This window comes from Mauremys mutica, chromosome 4 (genome assembly GCF_020497125.1).
Source record: "Mauremys mutica isolate MM-2020 ecotype Southern chromosome 4, ASM2049712v1, whole genome shotgun sequence".
Taxonomy (NCBI): domain Eukaryota; kingdom Metazoa; phylum Chordata; order Testudines; family Geoemydidae; genus Mauremys; species Mauremys mutica.
Window position 1 is genome coordinate 113921740 of NC_059075.1, and position 20302 is coordinate 113942041.

A 20302-nucleotide genomic window follows, 5' to 3' on the forward strand; every position below is an offset into this window, starting at 1 on the left:
TTGGGTGCCGAACCTGAGGCACCTTAAAGTTGTCCAATTTTCAGAATTGGGTGCTCAGCACTTTCTGAAAATGAAGCTTCTATAAGGTGTTTCAAACTGGATGCCCAAAATCACTAGTCACATTAAAGAATCTATCCCCCCACCCCCCTGTCCCTGCCAGCAGGTATATGGGATCTTGTGGAGCAATTACCACACGGGTGGAGTGCAAATTAATTTCTTTATTAAAGGAAAAAGGGAGTGGTGAGAATTTAACAATGAAATACGATGGGATGGGGTGTATAGGGGGTTTACAATAGACAATGATGGTGGGGGGGGTTTCTTATTGAACAGTGTAGGGAGTTCTAACAGTGGGGTACAGTAAGTGGGGTTTAGCACAATGGGATACAGTACAGTTAATAAGCAACTCAACTTTATATAGGAACAACTCTAGATACAGTGTGGAATGTAAAACATACAAAAAGGAAATGCAAAATAAAATAGTAGCTTCTATATAGAATGGTCAACAATCTTAGATAGAATGTATTAAGTGGTTGGTGGCCTTATACACAATGTAACACAATAGTATTAATGCAAATACAAAGTATATCAGAAAGGTGGAAGTAAAATGTGAATCACAGTGCAATAATACAATATGGGTGATAAGTGAAATTATGCAGTGTAGACTTAATTTGTGAGGCTGTGATAGCAAGAGTGTACCCAAAGGCTGGGTCAAGAAACAGGAGGGGGGGGGAATGATCGTGGCAACTGATGAGAGATGCAGCTGCAAGCAGCAAGAGACTCTGAAGCCCTGCGAGGTAAGGGCAACAGAGCAGGGGGGGGGGGGGGAATTTGGGAAGTTCAGATGGTGATGCAGACACAGGGGAAAAAAAACAGCAAGGGGTTTGGGAAGTTCAGAGGTTGATGCAGACACAGGGGAAAAAAGCAGCAAGGGGTTTGGGAAGTTCAGAGCGGGAGATTGGAGCAGCAAGAACCTTATCTATCCTCTAACTTAATCAAACTTATATAAAATGACAAGCAGCTTCTACAAAGTAACAAAACAGGTACAGAATACAATCAGGCAATGACTTTTTAAATCTATCTTAACCAATGACTAGGCAAAACAACAAATATCACAATTCTAAGCAAACTACAACAAGCAGCTATATGGAGCAACAAAACAACGAACTATAGCAAGGCAGGTGAGACTTACAAGCTTTATAATCTTAACAAACTATGACTTATTAAACTAAAGAAACAAAACCTATGGTGCACCTTATGCTATGGGGAAGTTACAGAGGGCAGAGTGGTATGTGCCCAGAATACAGCTCCCAAGGCAGCCCCCAAGGAAGCCAAGGGAGGTGGCTGCAGCAGTGGATACAGCTGAAAACAGTGAGTCCAAGGCAAAGCCCACAGGAGCAGAGCTTAGCAGCAGCACAAACTTACTTTTAGTGGCAGAGTGCTATGGAGTTTAAGAGAGATTTTTTTAAAACACAGACCAAGGTTTAGCTTGAGTCTGTGTGCTGGGGAGACAGAGCCAGCAGCTAAAATAATAAAATAAAAGTACAGAAAGTTTCACAGAAGGATTCTTACCAGCCCCCAAGTCAGCAGCAGAGGCAGAAGCAGCAAGAACATCAGAAGGCTTGGTACAGTCTAGATAATCAGGAGATCTCTCAGGCAGCAATTTGTTCTTCGTGGGAGGGGTTCAAAAAACGGGGGTACGCTCAAAAATAAAACGAGAGCAGAGAAAGGACACCCAGAACCCCCTGGCTGATCAGACCAGGTAGCAATGCAGGAACCTTTCTAAAGTCTGTTCAGAAAATGTCTGTTTATAAAGGCAAACCTAGGCAGCTTCCCGCCAGTAACTCTGATTGGTTCCCCTTCTCACAGGGAGGAGAGCAGGCAGGGAAAAACTGCAGGTACATGCCTGGGCAGAGTCCTGTGCAATAGGTGACTCAAAAACACATGAGGTCTATGACTCATGCCCAGGATCTTAAAAACACAATAGGTCTTGTAGCTCTGGACATTGCCTACCCTACACCAAGCCCAGGTTTTAACAAGGTGATAACAGGACTAACCCTTTGAACAGGGCAGTGGTCCCACTTAGCACAAGTGGCCATCCCTTTGAGAAGGGCAGTGGCCCTGTTAAACAACTTAACAGCCAGGGAGGGGCAGCCACCGGAGGAGAATAAGAACAAAATGGAGTAAGGGGACAGCTGTAAGAACCAAAATGGAGCTGTAACAGACACCCCCGTGTCTCAGATTGGAGGCAGTATTCATTTGAGTTGCCAGGGGCATGCAGTCTTGTACTGATGCAAAGAGCAGCTCTTTGTGTCTGAGTGTGGGAAGGGGTCCTCATTTTCTCAAATCAAGCGCAGCTTTATTAGTGTGGGGTTGGAGGGAGTTGGTCTTTGAGAGGGAGTCACAAATGAGATACAAGTTTCTTTGCAGGATGGCGGGGGAGGGACCTGGTGCCTCAAATTAAGAGAATTGCTCTTTGTAGCAGGTATCTGTCAGATTAGAGAGAAGGACAGCTGCTTTTTGGGTAAATGAGTTTGCTTCCCTTTTTCCTATCCTGACCCTGCCATTTGAGCAGCTGAGGAGGGCTGGTCACCATTACTCAGTCGTCCCCTACAAATATCTCTGCTGAGCCTGGTGGCGCATGCCTCTTCGCTTAAATCTTTTTATCTGGGAAGTTAGTGTAGTTTTGTTATTTAAAATCTCAGTGTCTCCCTTGTATGTATGTCAATGTATATTTTATATAATACATGCACACAGAGTTTTGGGGCTTAGTATTAGTAAGCCATGTAGTTAAATAACTGGACAACTAACCTGGAATAGTCCATGGAAAACAGACAAACAAAAAACCTTTTAATGACATTTCCCCATACAATTAAACTTCTGTCACAGTTATTGAAAAGCTCCAGCTTGCTAATACATATCTCCCTCTGAATAGTAAGCAGAAATTCATATAGCTTAGTTCCATGTATGGGCTAGTCAACACTTTTAAATACATCGGCTGCTAATTTACAAATGAACAGTAAGTACCCTTTGTGAAAGGGAAGGATTTGGGGGGTCATTTGTCATTTTGGACAATGGCTGTAAATCAGCTCTTAAGTATCTGACAGTCCAGTGCTGGCATTGTTTCTGGTATTTATGGACCATAAACAACTGCTGGGAGCCTCCCAGCAGCATCTTACGTATTGGGAGAAAGTCCATAGTTGGTTTTGGCCTGTATTTGTTTGTAGCTATTTGTTTATTTCTTGAAGGTGCTAGTAATGCTCATATAGTAGTAATTCCCCTGTTACCCTCCTTCTCCATACCCTTCCCAGATACCCACTCTTTTCCTGACCACTACACCCATGTTCTGACACCTGCCTCTCCCTATTGATCAGGTGTAGCACAGGAAGTTCCATTCATTTTAAGGGTTGTACTCTCCCCTGGATCTGCATGTATGACTCATTAATGAGTGGAAATTATGCCCATAGAATGAAGATGGAATCTACCCCATAGTGTTTGTGAAGCAGCATTATTTGTGTACTCCCTTTTGTGTATTCTTTGGTTTCAAAATACTCTTCATAGGTATAACTCACTTGAATAAAACGATCTAGGTTCAAGTTAAAATAAAGTCCGGTTTGGGAAACAGCAATCTGTGTTTATTTCTATTAACCCTTTGGGTAATTCATCATAGTTTTTTCCTTTCGTATGTCTGCTCTTGATGAGAACAGGAGGACTCTCACTTCTTTTAGGGATCTCTTCCCTCCCTCTGTTGCAAGAGCCATCCTTTGCTTACCCAGTGAATTTCCGACATTCAGTTCCTTAGTTATTCTGAGCAGGGGACTACTTCCAAGAGTGATGCTGATGCAGTTTCATATACTCTCCACAGGAGGAATTTATGTAATGAATGCCTGTTTATGCCCACTCTCTCTGTTCTCACATACTATTCTCATAATCTGACATGCATGATTTCCATCAGCCTGGGATTGAGACTGAGGTTTACCCTCTCATCTGGGTATTCTGGGGCACCTTGCTGATAGGGAGACGTTCATACCAGGGTTCGAACTCCATTGTATTCTGATTCTTAACAGTTTAGTATGATAACTTTGGGTTTAGAATGCTGTTTGCATGTTCAGAACTAGTTAATACAGCTCAAACTGCTGTAATGTAGTCAATAGAATTACTTTTCTGACAAGGCAGAAGCAATTTTAAAGATAAAACCCAATGGAGCAAATGGTAGGAGCTTGCTCAAGGAAAACTTCATGCTAATCTCATTTCCAGAAACCCGTAGAATAACCAGCCTTTCATGAAGCATAATAAATCACATGTCCCATAGCACCTAGACAATGTCTCTTACTTATACCAGGAATGAGAATGTTCTCTTTAATTTTATGATGCTAGCACTTCAGCGAATGTATCAAGGTCAGAACAATGGGAACATCATAGATCCTCCATCTTGGGGCATCCTGAGAGTGCTGCAATGTAATATACGTTTGATTCTCTTCTGCCTTTACCTCGTTTCATCAGCATTTAATGAATGAGGTTTTTCTTTTTTCGGTTCATTCACTTGTAAATTACCTTTCATGTTTAGTCTTGCCACCCCTTTTTTGCAGACTAGGAAATGGTGTTTTTGTTTTCTAAAGTCTGCTTTTTGTTGATAGGTACTAAAGTACTGCAAACTGCAGATAATTTTAGTTTTATGAGAGCTAATCTTCAGCACTGGAGAGTGTACTACATTGAAAAAACACTTTCAGAAACAGCTGCTTTTAAAAGTAAACTTAAAATTTGAGAGAACAAAGTCAGTAGAAAATGTACTGTAGGGAAAATACCCACAGAGGGATGGTCTAGATGACCTAACAGGTCCTTTTTGTCTCCTATTTTGATGACTTTATGGAAGTAGTATATGAAATGATCCTGTAGTTTTCCAGTATGGCCTTTGTGTACAAGACCTAAGCCTGTTTCTTTCTTTGTGGCAAATTTATTTAACAGTGTCAAAGTAGCTACAGAAAGGTTGAGACACTGCTTTTATTTTTTAACCCCAATTTACAGTTGTTTATAACTTTCTCTGTAATGTTTCCCTCTTGGATTGACCCTTTTAATGGCTGGTGTTTGCTCAAAAGTGAATTTTCTGTGGACGTGTAATACTTGGAATGTAATAATGATAACACTTTAAAATTTATCTTCAAAGGACTGTATAAATATTAACCACAAAGGGCTCATATGAGGTACGGAAGTATTCTTCCCATTTTATAGAGAAGGAAATTAAAGTGCAGAGAAATTGTGACTTGTCCAAGGCCACACAGTGAGTCAGTGATAGCTGGGATTAGCACTCAGGAGTACTTGGTTCCGGTAAATCCTTTCCAGTAAGCCAGTAAATCTGCCCCCAGTGCCTGGGTGTTCTGATCTGAGGGAATCAAGAATGTATCCTCTACATATCTTCTCTGTGACTATTTTTGTCCTCCCACCCCCAAAGACTTTTCCCTTTAATACAGTACTATTATCGATTTACATGCTGATGGGTTTGACTACCAAACTTCTGTTGATCACCAGTTGGTTAGTGATAGGAGATGGTCAGTCCAATTTTAATACCCTGTTTACTTATTCTGAGTCAATAGGATGGGGAAATTTCATCTCTGTGCAGAACTTGAAGGTGATCTTTAGATTTTGCTGTATCCTTGACAAGGATCATACCCCATTTCTGGTGCCCAAGTTTCTTTGGAGATTTCTTGCCGTGATTTGTTCAGGACTGGCATTACGATTCTTTAAGAAGGGATATTATTTCCTGGCTAGTGAAAACTTGTAGATGGGACTCTTGAATTATTTACCCAGATGTGTCGCCTCAAGTATATCACTTAATCTCTTGAAGTCAGTTTCCACATCTTTAAAGCGGAGGTAATATTGACCAGCCAAACTCAGAGGGAGTTGAAATGTACTTGTTAAGTACTGTGAGATCTTTGGATGAAAGGTGCTGTAGAAGTGCAAAGTATTATTGCTCTTGGTTATGATTAATTACGTGTTAATGGTTGTGGCCATGAAAATTGTGCTAATCACTATGTCTGGTTTCTACCAATGATACTACATTGATTGGTATATTAATGCTAGTGTGTATGAGTTTTAATGAATATTCTCAAGACCTCCAATTAATGATGGGGCAGTCTTCTGGTTTTTGCCTCTGTCCATTACTAAAAATGGAAGAAAAGATGTATCCCATTTATTGTATTAAATTATTTTAAAGATCATAGCAATAGGGTAATCCTGCCTCCTGAAGTGTAATAGCTTTCCCTTGGTATGAGGGAAGCAGCTTTCTGTCATCTGAGTGTAAGTCATTCCATGTTGGTGACTTCATCAGATGTAATGTTTGTTGGATACCTTGTTTGTTTTTCTAGTGAGTATGTGCCATAACTGTCTCTGAAATGGAATTTGCAGGTTCAGGGAAAATAGCTACCCTAGATGTTTGTTAATGAAGTAGTAAAAGTAACAGTGGACAAGGTTATTCATGTGTAACATGAAAATGGAGCAGTTAATGAGCCATGTTTGTGCTCTGTATGTCCTTCCCTTGTCATAAGTGTTAATTGTCCCAGAGCCTGTGATTTAGCCATGTCTAGTCCAAATGAGGGCACTTAGGACTCACTTTTTGTTAATTTTTGTGCACTACTTTTCCCCTGCAGCTCTCATCCTCAGTCAGATAAACCAGGCAAGTGTATCTCTTGTCTTCTGTGCTCTTATTGCTCCACCAGTTGGCTAAGAGGAAGTTCTCCTGCAGTGAGTGTCCCCAGCCCAAATCAGCCACCTTCATTTAGTGAATCAGTGTTCCGTTCACCTAGAGATTGAAGATAAATCAAATCTTCTGTACAAGGATATGTAGAGCTGCTGGTAGACACCATGACAGACTTTCTCTTATGTTTAAAAAATATATATATCCTTTTATGTGGACCCCAGCTATTAGCACAGCTTGTTTCAGTTTCTCAAACATTTTTCAATTAGGTGGAAAAGTCTAAGAGCAACAATACTGGGGCCCTACACATAGATCACAACACCAAAATTAAACCTCCTATCATCATCCCTGTCTTACTTCTCTCTTCCTGCAGTTGGACTGTTAAGAGCAGCTAATGCTGAACTTCACTGTGCTGAATGTTGTCATTGTTTTGAATATAAGCAAGATTATTAAATAGCATGGCAACTTTTTTTTTTTTTTTTACATTTCCCATGATCTACACAGAATAACAAAAGTTTGTTCTCTCCTGCATCATGCTTTGAAACTTTGCCAGGTAATTCATTGTGTTACTGGAACTAACAAGATCTTTTGCTCATCTATGTGTGGTTTCTGGAAGTCTGGTTGGTTTATCTGGGGTGACTGGGTGTCTGTATTTGGATGGCTAGTAAAAGATTTGCTGACAACCTAAGTATTTGTAGTGAACTATTTTTAAAATGTCACTTTCTTGTGTGTCAATGCAGAACTAAGGTTTTTCCTGTTTACAAGTTCTCTGTTTTGCCTAGCAAAGTCGTGGTTGTAAAATAAGTTCCTAGTGACTAGATTAGAGGGGAAGGGAGAAGAACATTTCAGGGGGAAAGAGACCCACAACGGAGCATTGTTCTATCCTGATTAGCAGACAGACAAATGGGAAAGGAATAGCATGGTGTTTTCTGGCATGGATTAGCAAAAGCAACCGCTGCAGTCTACATTTGTTTAGGTTGGGTGAATAAATTGGAGCATTTGTTACTGTATTATAGATGTCTTGTCACTTGTCAAATGTGAAGTGGGCCAAGGGGAGAATAAAAAAGGCTCTTGTTGAGCTGGTGAGATGGGCTACTTCGCTGCTGTCGGCTCTGATTGGAATTAATTTTGTAGATAGAATGCAGCTGCCATTTTCAGCATTGAAACATGAATTTTTAATAATAACAGAAGCACAAAACAAAAAAACCCAAGCAAACACTATACCTAGGATGGGTGTTAAATTTTAAAATTAATGGATTAAAGGAGTGGGGGAAGTGGAACTCCATCCATAAAACAAAAAAGATCCCTCTAGTCTGTTTCTACATGGCTTCTTGTTAACTACAAAGAGAGAATATAGTGTTTGGGGAACGAGAACAAATGACCAGAGCTGTGTGTTGGGTTTTTTAATTCCAATATAGTTAGCATTTGTTTCTGTATGCAAACCATTAAAATTCATGGGCTTGTATGGATGTTAGATTTACTCAAAAGTTGCACAGAAGTTTCTGCAGAAAGCCTCAGGGAGCGGGAAGCAAAAGAGACTCGAGAATAATAAACAGCTTAAAGTTATACCAGTTGGAAAAATAAAACAGAAATTTGAACTTAGGGCATTACAAATTCCTTCAAAGTGGAAATTTCAAAGGGATGCCAGTTTTTCTAATGTAAAAAAGTTATCCTACATGATTTTGCATTGTAAAATGTTTATACCAAATGTGTGTGGTGGTATGCATACATTCCTTCCTTTTTTCCCTGTGGGTTCTGGTTGATAGAGATCTTTTTATGTAGCATTACACTATGGTTTCACTTGCTGTGTTAGACTTTAAGCCTGTATTTCAGCCTTATATTTGAGTAGTTGCATTTTGTATGTGAAAGCTTTTGTTTGTGTGATGCTGAACACATTCATGTTACAGTGGCTGGTAATCCTATTAAGGGTTGCTTACTTGTATGGTTATGAAAATGATTAATTTGCTGGTGGTTTTAAAGATTCATTTGATTAAATGCAGTAACATTTAAATGTATTTAGACTGTTTCTAGTAGTGTACACAGGTTCTAGAATGCCTAGTAATACACATTCTGCAATAGAGATGTTATACTATAAAATTTATTTAGTGTTTTGTATTTTCAAAGCACTCTTCAGACATTAATGCTGAAAGTGCCTCTGTAAAAGGGATAGGCTCCCATTTTACAGATAAGACTACTGAGGAAAAGAGGTGGTGTAATTTGCCCCAGGTCACAGTGGTAACCATGGTCAGGACTAAGATTAGTCTGCTACTCCTAATCCTGTGCTTCAAGCACTAGGCTACGCCTCTCTCCCGCCTGTTCTTTCTAGGAGAAATTCTTCTGTCAACATAATTCTGTCTACATGTGGGGTTAGGTCGGTTTAACTGTGTGGGGAGGTGGATTTTAGGTCTGTTGGGTAGACCTAGCCTGACTCCTGCATAATGCTGGCCAGAGAACTTCTCCCAGAAATTCCTGTGTCAAGCCCATTCAACCTTGATCCAGTTCACTGTGGAGAGAGAAAAACAGAAGAGAACTAAGGTGAAAATGCAATCAGTTATGTGAAGAGGCAACACTACCAGATTAGACTAGTCTGTTTATATCTGTGTACAATGATGTCCAATATTGCAGTCTCTGGGTATCTTAGAAATGCATATACAGTTGAACCCTGTTATGTCGCCGGCCTAGGGGTTTGCCAAAAATAGTCCAGATAACCGATGATCGAGATAAACCCCTATCCACCCCCCCACCCCTGAACTCTCCTGCCCTCTCTCCAACACCCCCTCCCTGCCCCCTTACCGCGGTGCCTGCACGTGGCTGGATCCGGCGAAGCGGGACGGGGACCCGGAGCCGGGCAGCCAAAGAAGCGGGACCCGGTAAGCGGGCCGGGCGGCAGGCGAAGCGGGGACCGGGTAAGCGGGGCCGGGCGGGCGGGCGGGGACGGGCAGGGACCGGGTATGCGGGGCCGGGCGGCGGGGACGGGCAGGGACCGGGTATGCGGGGCCGGGCGGGCGGGCGGCGAAGCGAAGCCGGGCGGAGGGGCGGGCGGCAAAGCGGGGACCGGCGAAGCGGAGCCGGGCGGGCAGGCGGCAGGCAAAGCGGGGACCAGGTATGCGGGGCCGGGCTGGCGGGGCCGGGCAGGGACCGGGTATGCGGGGCCGGGCTGGCGGGGACGGGCAGGGACCGGGTATGCGGGGCCGGGCGGGTGGGCGGCGAAGCGAAGCCGGGCGGAGGGGCGGGCGGCAAAGCGGGGACCGGCGAAGCGGAGCCGGGCGGGCAGGCGGCAGGCAAAGCGGGGACCAGGGATGCGGGGGGGAGGGGCGGGGACGGGCAGGGACCGGGTATGCGGGGCCGGGCTGGCAGGGACGGGCAGGGACCGGGTATGCGGGGCCGGCGGGCGGGCGGGGCCGGGCAGGGACCGGGTATGCGGGGGCGGGCGGGCGGCTGGGGACGCGGGGAGCGGGCGGCTGGGGAACCGCGCGGCTGGAGAGCCAGGGAGCGGGTGGCTGGGGACGCGGGGAGCCGGGCTCGAGATATTAGGGTTGGGCAAATCGACATAACAGATGAGAAGCCCATAAGATAAAGAGGGAGTTTGGCGGTTCCACTTGTAAAACCTCGAGTTAATAGGATTGGCAAGTTAACCGAGGTCGAGATAAATGGGTTCGACTGTAATATCCCTCTCTACTACATGATCAGTTATCAAATGCATATTCAGTGCCCTTCTATTAAATGTGCTCCAATATTATTTAAGCAGATCAGAGTGATTAAGGACATATTAATGTAATTAAAAGTGGAATGGAAAGACTCTGATGTGAATTTGTAAGGGCTTTGTGTGACAGAGCAGCTGATGTTTGCGGCAAAAACCTCTACTGGTTTTTGAAGCAGTGGAGTTGAGAATTTCTTTAATAAAAATATAATATTTCAGTATTATAATCAAACTGATTTATTCTAGTATTTTGTAAGGCTAACTGTTGAGTTTTTAAACCTGATTTTTACTTAATTTACATTTAATGTAGTAGTTACCTTTGATTCCCCACAAGTCAAAATTTCAAATCAATACTTCGTAGCAAGTAATTAAATGTGCCTTGATGTAGACCCTAACATAAACAAAGCTATATGCCTCTGCTATTGAAGCATGCACTCTGCTCTCCACTATTACAGCTTGCTGCCCGGTGTCACAGGGTGTTGTCTTTGTGCTAATACCCTTTTATTTGTTGACCGTCAGGATGCAAACTTTCTTTACAGTGGGCCTTAGGGCCGTTCCCTGTCTTGTTTTTAATTTCTCACTGATTGGGGGCTCCATTTCGAAAATAGCGCCTGTAGGGAATGTGGATAGTAAGGGAAACAGGAGGGGGAAAAATGTTTTGGAATTTTTATATGGGACTTGGGAGACCTGAGTTCTATAGCCTACTTTGCCATTGTCAGACTGAGATATCTTGGGAAAATTGTTTCATCTTTGTGTGTTTCTCTTTCCCCTCCCACCTTTGTCTCGTCCATTTAGTTTGTAAGCTCTTTGAGGCAGAGGACTATCTTTTACCACCTGTTTGTACAGCACCTATCACAGTGGGGGCCTGACCTCAGTTGGGACCTGTAGGTGACATTATAATACAAATAATAAAACAAAAATAAAACAAAAAATGTTACAGGAAATGTAAAAATATAGGCTTGAAAAGAAACCATGAAGCACTTAAGTATTGCTCTCCATTGCCATTGTAAATAAGGCTTATTTACAATTTTGATGTTTTTCCATTTCTGTTTAACATGGCAATCTTTCATATTTCTCAAATTAACAAGACTGTTTCTTGACCTATTTTCTAATCCAACATCAGAGATGTCAGCATAGCTCCGAGACTGGTTTGTATTGGGTAATCCTTGAGACATTGGAGAACAAAATCACCAACTTTGGACTTTTTTTTGTGATGCCATTATCAAAATAGAAGCTTTTATTTTTAAAACAACACTTAAAATCTGGATGCCTTTGCATATCTGAATATAAAGATTGCCATGAAATACTTGACAACTGCACCTTTTATGAATGTTCATTGCCCTCATACGGGGTTAATGTTTATAAGGTAACTTGTCTTTATATATAATACTAGCTAAGAGGAACAGTTGTACAGGACGTATAGACAGTTAATTTGACCAGTTAGTTTTGACTTCCATCTGCTGCTGGTCTGTATTTGTACAAGTTTGCTCATTTATTTTCTATGCTGATGTTTCAAGTGGTCCACTATTTTAAGCATGATTTAGAATATCAAATAACATTTAGGATATTTCAGTGTTTATTTTAGCTAAGGGTATATCTTTCCAGGAGATTGGTAAAGTATTTAAGAACGAATACTGTGTCCAGCTCCAGCAGTCCCTTTTAATCATCACAAGAACGTATTGTTTCTTTAGAGAAGGAAAACTTAAAAATCCTGTTTCTCCTTGCCATGTGCAGGAAAAAAAAGTGGTTTCTTAAGGTGACACGTCACCTAGGACTGCTCTTCCCTTGGTCTGGCCAAAAAGTGACCCCTTTTAATGTATCCTAATAAGCTACCACAAGCTTAAAACTTGGGAAGCTAGAATTCTACCATGTGTTACAATGAAATATTTGTATTCTGCTTTGGTGTCTTTGGAGCCAACAAAATCAGTCTTCAGGAAATCTGATGGCAAATGTCTGTCTGTCTTGGGGTGGGACAGAGAAGCTCTCCACAACTGAGCTTATTATTTCCCCCCACTTCATTCGCAATTATTAAAGCCTTCTTTCAACCCAGGCCTCCCTTCAGAGCCTCAGCAAAACTCTGAGGGTTGTTTAGAGGTCATAGGAGATATTCCCTATCTCCTTCCTTCCCCTGCCCCCAGGATCACTTTCTTCACCCCCAGCCTTGAGTGCATTTTCTCCTCAGTGCTTTTATGCCTTCTTCGCTAGGGCATTCAGGTACCAAATTGTGATTACCAAACTCAAAAGCAAGTGACGGTGCAGCTAGACCTCTGAGTTAGCTGTGCATTTGGATTGACGTGTGACAGATACCCTTTGAATGATTGCATGTTTCTTATGTGCTGGCCTCACATGTCAGGGTAAAACTGTCTTAGAGAATAGCTGTGAGGATTAGCACTCAGATACCATGGTGATGAGCATGTTATAAGAACCTGTATAGAATAGGATTTGAAGTACCGTTTTCCAAGAGGGACTGGAATGGCTCAAGGGATTCACTTCTAGGATTACCACTTTAAGTACAACCCCGGCTGGTAGTGATTGAAGGTTACTATCTATTGGTCTTTCAGTGGCTTGTATGAAATGGAATTGATGGTTGCAGGCCAGTTCCAATTTGGCAGGTGTCAAGACATGAAAACCATATCAACAATTGGCACCTGCAGCAGAAAACTAAGCAGTGAACTGGTTATTTAGAAGGAACTAGACATTCTCTCACCTCGAAGTTGTCCCTCTGGATCAAGACAAATTATTGGGGCCACCTGGGGAGCTTTTCCCTGCTCCTATACATTCCCAACCCGTTCTGTGGACAAATGGAGAAGTTCAGTCTCCAGGGTGGCTGTTTTGGCTCCTTCTTCACCAGCAATAAAAGTTTGTGCGTGCCCCTGCGCGCACACAGTCCTGCAACCAGTGATGAGCTGCCAAAATCATAACAACCGGTTCCCTCCTCACCCCAGGAGGGATCATCCCCCCCCCCGGACTCCTGCCCCATCCAACCCCCCGCGTTCCATGATGCCCCCCCACCCCAGGGACCCATGCCCCATCCACCCCCTTCCCTGTACCCGAGTGCCCTCCGCCGCCCCATCCAACCCCTCCTCTCATTCTTGATGGCCCCCTGGGACCCCTGCCCCATCCAACCACCCCTTCTCTCTGTCCCCTGACTGCCCCTGGAACCCTTGCCCCTGACTGCCCCCCACTGCCCCATCCAACCCCTGATCCTTTCTGACTGCCCCACCAGGACCCTTGCCCCTATTCAATCCCCCTGTTCCCTGCCCTCTGACCCCCCACCCCCGAACTCCCCTACCCTCTCTCCAACACCCCCTCCCTGCCCCCTTACCGCGCTGCCTGGACGTGGCTGGTGGCGCTACAGTCCGGCTGCTGCTGGAGCCGGGAGCCCGGGGATGCGGGGCCGGGACAGGAGTTGCGCAGCCGGAGGATGTGGCAGGAGCCCGGCGGCCGGAGTCAGGCAGCTGGCCGGGCGGAGCCAGGGAGGGCCGCGGCCCGAGCTGGAGCCCGGCAGCCGGGGCCGCCGCCACGCCCGGACCCACGCTGCCGGAGCCCGGCCCCCTGGCAAAACAGCAGAAGCCGGGCGGCTGGAGCCACGGGGCCAGGCCAGGCCAGAGCTGGGGGGCCGTGTCCGGAGCCGGGCATCCGGGTAGGTGGGGTTGCGGCCGCTGCCATGCGGGTGGTGAGCTGCAGCCGGTTCGCGGGAACCGGTTGTTAAATTTAGAAGCCCTTTTAGAACCGGTTGTTCCCAGTGGGACAAACTGGTTCTAAAAGGGCATTTAAATTTAACAAGCGCTCCCTGCTGCGGCCGCAGCTCACCTCACCTCTGCCTCCACCTCCTGCCATGAATGCTCCTCCCTGCTTCTCCTCCCGCCCTGCTTCCCGCGAATCAGCTGTTCGCGCGGGAAGCCTGGAAGGGCTGAGAAGCAAGCAGGCTTCCCGCTCAGGCCCAGGAAGACGACGCTGAGGTAGGGAACTAGGGGGGCTGTGTGCCCCGGCTGGTCTCCAGCCGCGGCCTGCCCCGGCCCCGCGTCCCTGGCCGCCCAGCCCCAACCCTCCCCAGCCCCGCGTCCCCGGCCCTCCCCGGCCCCGTGTCCCCGGCCCCGCGTCCGCGTCCCTGGCCCTCCCCGGCCGCCGGGCCACCTGTCCCCGGCCGCCCGTCCCCGGCCCTCCCCGGCCGCCCAGCCCCACGTCCCCGACCCTCCCCGGCTGCGACCCTCCCCAGCCCCGTGTCCCCGGCCCTCCCCGGCTGCGGCCCTCCCCGCGTCCCCGACCCTCCCCGGCCCCGCGTCCCCGGCCCACCCCGCGTCCCCGGCCGCCCGGCCCCGACCCTCCCCAGCCCCGCGTCCCCGGCCGCCCGGCTCCGGCCGCGGCCCTCCCCGGCCCCGTGTCCCCGGGGCCCCGCGTCCCCGGCCGCCTGGCTCCGGTAGTGCAGGTCCGGGCACGGCGGTGGCCGTGACCCCACCTACCTGGATGCCCGGCTCCGGACACGGTCCCCCAGCTCCGGCCCGGCCTGGCCCCGTGGCTCCAGCCGCCCGGCTCCTGCTGTTTTGCCAGGGGGCCGGGCTCCGGCAGCGTGGGTCCGGCCGTGGCGGAGGCCCTGGCTGCCCGGTTCCAGCTCTGGCTGCGACCCTCCCTGGCTCCGCCCAGCCAGCCGCCTGGCTCCGGCCGCCGGGCTCCCACCACATCCTCCGGCTCCGGCCGCGCAACTCCTGTCCCGCCCTGCGTCCCCGGGCTCCCGGCTCCAGCAGCGGCCGGACTGTAGTGCCACCAGCCACGTCCAGGCAGCGCGGTAAGGGGGCAGGGATGGGGTGTTGGAGAGAGGGTAGGAGAGTTTGGGGGTGGGGGGTCAGAGGGTAGGGAACAGGGGGATTGAATAGGGGCAAGGGTCCTGGTGGGGCAGTCAGAAAGGATCAGGGGTTGGATGGGGCGGTGGGGGGCAGTCAGGGGCAAGGGTTCCAGGGGCAATCAGGGGACAGAGAGAAGGGGTGGTTGGATGGGGCAGGGGTGCCAGGGGGCTATCAAGAATGAGAGGAGGGGTTGGATGGGGCGGCGGAGGGCACTCAGGGTACAGGGAATGGGGGTGGATGGGGCAGGGGTTCCTGGGGTGGGACGGGCATCAAGGAACGTGGGGGGTTGGATGGGGCAGGAGTCCCAGGGGTGGGGGCATGATCCCTCCTGGGGTAAGGAGGGAACCGGTTGTTATGATTTTGGCAGCTCATCACTGCCCGGACCTGCACTACCGGAGCCGGGCGGCCGGGGAGGGTCGGGGACGCGGGGCTGGGGAGGGTCGGGGATGCGGGGAGGGCCATGGCCGGTGCCGGGCGGCCGGGGACGCGGGGCTGGGGCCGGGGGGGCGCCGGGGCCGGGTGGCCGGGGTCGCGGGGCTGGGGAGGGTCGGGGCCGGGGCCGCGGGGCCGGGGCAGGCCGCGGCTGGAGACCAGCCGGGGCACACAGCCCCCCTAGTTCCCTACCTCAGCATCGTCTTCCTGGGCCTGAGCGGGAAGCCTGCTTGCTTCTCAGCCCTTCCAGGCTTCCCGCGCGAACAGCTGATTCGCGGGAAGCAGGGCGGGAGGAGAAGCAGGGAGGAGCATTCATGGCAGGAGGTGGAGGCAGAGGTGAGGTGAGCTGCGGCCGCAGCAGGGAGCGCTTGTTAAATTTAAATGCCCTTTTAGAACCAGTTTGTCCCACTGGGAACAACCGGTTCTAAAAGGGCTTCTAAATTTAACAACCGGTTCCCGCGAACCGGTGCGAACCGGCTGCAGCTCACCACTGCCTGCAACCTAAAAAGTCAGATTCATATCATCTTCAGGCAAGTCGGATGTACTTGCAGTAGTTGTGACTTGCTCTCTCATTTGGCTGTCTGAAGCAAAGAAAAGCATTAATGTACTGTACTTTTGTTAGGAAATCCCAAAACTTATGTTCCTTCTATCATTTCCTGTGTAGTATGTAGCATGTGTGAAAACTGTGTGTAATGCACTCATTCAGCTATAGGACAAGGCTGGCTCGGTTGGGAATTTTGTGTAATATGATCAAATGTCTAGACATATTCCTGATTTTTTTCATTGTGTTTTAGCAAAGGAAATAATACTCTTTCATTATTAACCTGGTTTAATAGATAAAATTTCCACCCCTTGTGCTTTTCCTTCCCTGACAATGAATAAAGTGATTTCTGGGTGATACCCATTTCATTTTACTGGTCTGAAAAACCCAAATTCATATTTATTTTGGTACTTAGTCTCACAATTCAGGGCAAATGCACCCGTATTTCCCCTTACAGTATGTCTACACTCAGGGGCGGCTCTACATATTCGGCCGCCCCAAGCAGTCATGCGCGGGAGACGCCCCGGAGCCCCGGGAGCAGCGGACCTCCCGCAGGCATGACCGAGGAGGGTCCGCTGGTCGCGCGGCTCGGCTGGACCGCCCGCAGCTGCGGACGGTTGGCTGGTCTGGCGGCTCCAGTGGAGCTTCCGCAGTCATGCCTGCGGGAGGTCCAGCCGAGCCGCGGGAGGAGCGCCCCCTCCGCAGTCATGCCTGCGGCAGGTCCACCGGCCCAGCCTGCCGCCCCTGCCGGCAAATGCCGCCCCACGCGCGTGCTTGCCGCGCTGGGGTCTGGAGCCGGCCCTGTCTACACTGCAGTGTAAGCCCAGGGTTAGTAACACACCTCAAGTTTGTTAACCTGGGGCTTGAATGTCTACATTCCTTTGGAATCCCATTAGGAAAGTTGAACCCTGGGTCCCAACCTGGGGCTCCAGTGTCTACACTCCATTATGCGGGCCTGAAACCAACCACCCATATCCCAGACTTCCTAGCGTCTTCCCAAAATGTGACTGCTCTAGCCCTTTATTCATGTTGCAGTGTGGGAAAACTTGACTGTCCAGAGGACAAAGAAAGTTGCCCTGTGGAACTGTGAGATTCTTTTGGCAGACTCCCAGAGCATGATTCCAGTGAAGCTGGGTCTACACTGCAAAGAAATAAGGCACAAACCCTGCGTACCCACCTTGACTTAAGTTTGGACCCTAAAATGGCTTCTGGCAGGCCCAGTCCATTCAACCTTACCCTAAGGATTAGCGCTCTGTCTGAACCAGAGGTCCTGTCCATTTGCTGGACCAGGAAGAAGGCCCTGAACCAGTTTAAAACCAGACTATTTATCCAAAAACTAGTATATGCATACCTTTCCAAGGGGGTGGTTTCTCTGAAGATGCTACAACCTGAATTGGCCTAATCACCCCCTTCTCTTCTCCTGTTTATCCTTCCCATGGAAATGCATACAATTTCACATATTCCACATCCACAATTGTATTTTTAATACAGTGGACCCCAAAGGTATTAACCTAATTCAGTAAAGTTAATTCAGGAAATTGTCAGTCTGTTACACTTAGGAAAATAGGATTTGATGTAAGAGGCAGACTTCCAAGGATGGCTCCATGGAGCATCGGTTCAGAAGTGCAGCTTGGTTTGGAGGGAATGGTAGTAGCAGCCTCAATGCAACACCACTCCTAACTCTATCCACCCATACAGCCTGAGTCCCTAAACCGTGTCCCACCAAGTTCTCAAGTGCAGCATGTGGTGCTCAATGGAACTATAGCCTGTGGCATGTGGGGTTGTATCTTTTTCTTAAGCCTGAGGCAAATTAGGTGTAGTTCTTAGGGGTACTGGCAAGTTGCTAATGTGTGGCCCCTTACCTTACCTTACCTGGGCAATATTTGGGCACCCCTGAAGTGAGGTACACCTCACATTGTTTTAATGCCAGTACTCCTTTGTTTTCTGTGTGGCAATTCTTCTCTGTCATCAAACTGCTACATTATGGTTCAAATATGCTTGTGACAGGTGAAGGAGCACTCTATAGGTGCAAAATTACAGTGTTAATGCTCTTTCCCAGGTGCCGAGGAAGTCTTGCTGCTCGCTAGAAGGACAGATTTGCGAAGAATCTCCTTGGACATGCCAGACTTCACTGACATTATTCTGCAGATAGACAATATCAGGCATGCGATTGCAATAGACTATGATCCTGTTGAGGGCTACATATACTGGACCGATGACGATGTCCGGGCTATTCGTCGGGCTTACCTTGATGGTTCTGGAGCACAGACCCTAGTGACCACGGAAATTAATCATCCTGATGGCATAGCAGTAGACTGGGTGGCAAGGAACCTGTACTGGACTGACACAGGAACAGATCGCATTGAAGTAACCCGATTGAATGGGACATCCAGAAAGATCCTTATATCGGAAAATCTAGATGAACCTAGAGCGATAGTGCTAAATCCTGTGATGGGGTGAGTGTTTTGTTTTTTGTCCCTCCCCTCCTGTGGTGGATTTTTCTAAGAGCTTGTAACCCCATCTTCAGTTCTCTGAGACTATAACAAAAAGCAGATTATTAGATGTTGGGTATATTAGCCAAAGAGTATATGTGCTAGTGCTCCTTGTCTCATGTCAAAATCATTGCCTTTCTACCTGTCCTTTGACGTGCACTTACATAATCACCAGCCATCACAAGCTTCTGTATCACAGAACTTTGCATAGCCTGTTCGGTTGAACTGTGTCAGTCTTTCCTTTATCCCCTTGTTTTATAGACCATACTAAAGAAGGGTACCACTGCCCATTGTGAGGAACCTGGTTTTTTAATGCTCAGACCTTAGGTCAATGGCACTACTTGACTTTGCGGGGGAGTTAATTAGTCTGATTACTACTCCTGAGACTAATAGGGAAGAGTTTTCTCACCAGCTGGAACAAATCCCCAATCTTAATAGCAGATGCATACTGTAATCATACGCAATATGCATTTAAAGCTTTTTTCCTACAGCTACATGTATTGGACGGACTGGGGTGAAAATCCAAAGATTGAATGTGCTTATCTGGATGGCTCAGAGAGGAGGGTCCTAGTGAACAGTTCTCTAGGTTGGCCTAATGGCTTGGCACTGGATCTTGAAGAAGACAAACTTTACTGGGGAGATGCAAAGACAGACAAAATTGAAGTAAGTAATAAACATAACTTGAGTATTTCCAGACAACGAAGGTAAGAACTATCTTTTCTGTGCAAGTTTAAGACTTGGACTTTGGAGGGGGTCCGTTGTCTCATCGATATGAAAACATGTCTGTGACAGAGCTTGACACTTTTTATTTTTTCCTTAAAAAAGGAACTGCATATTTGTTTTTGAGAACTGTGTTCTGAACTGGCAAAGTACCCAGGTACCAAACACCATCCCAGTACTGTGTCATCATGCAAGCAAGGGAAAAGAAACTGGAATTTACTACTAGTGCATACAGTTAGTAAGCATAATTCATTGCTTTTAAAGTCAGAGTGTGTGCCTGAGAATCTTGCAAACAGAGAAGCATGCTTGAGTATAAAAACCATTTTTGAGTTGGCCTTGGTTGTTGGAATAGTTGTGTTTGAAGTGCTAGATGCAGAGTGTGTGTCACAGGGTGGATGGAAGGCCTTGAAGGGCCATATTTCACAGCACCTATGACTGTAGTATCCAGGTGTATTTTACTTGATCCAACTTGAAAGTGTTAGACAGAGAAGGGATTGTTTCTAATGTACCATGATATTTGAAAATCCATTCTTGTGACTGGCTACATAGAAGTCCATGCAGAGACCATAGCAGTTCAGCAAGTGGGAAGGGACTGAAAGCAAGGGAAAATCTTCCTCATTGAAATATAAATAATTATGCAGTTTATTTTTGACAGACTCCTTAATAGTGAAAACACGTGAAACTGATAGACTATTGTGTGATTATTTTTCCAAGAAGCAACATTATTAAAAAATAATGCAATTCATTCAGCCCACTCTGTTAAATACAGTGGAAAAGACTTATGCTTGGCCAGCTTGGAGACCTCTGTACAAGGTATAGTAATGTATATATCCAGTTGTAAGAAAAAACATCGAGGAAGGAGGCCGCTGAGCACTCCTACAAGTG

At 47.0% G+C, this 20302-nt stretch overlaps 1 protein-coding gene across 2 annotated transcripts in view; it reads left to right on the forward strand.

Moving 5' to 3' along the window:
- The window catches only part of LRP5 (LDL receptor related protein 5), a 280925-nt gene that overhangs the window by 125570 nt on the left and 135053 nt on the right, over window positions 1-20302 (forward strand). For both annotated transcript variants that reach the window (XM_045014021.1, XM_045014022.1), the window contains exons 6-7: window positions 18265-18661; window positions 19189-19360. In XM_045014021.1, coding sequence (XP_044869956.1) covers window positions 18265-18661; window positions 19189-19360 — 569 coding nt within the window. The remainder of the gene's footprint in view (window positions 1-18264; window positions 18662-19188; window positions 19361-20302) is intronic.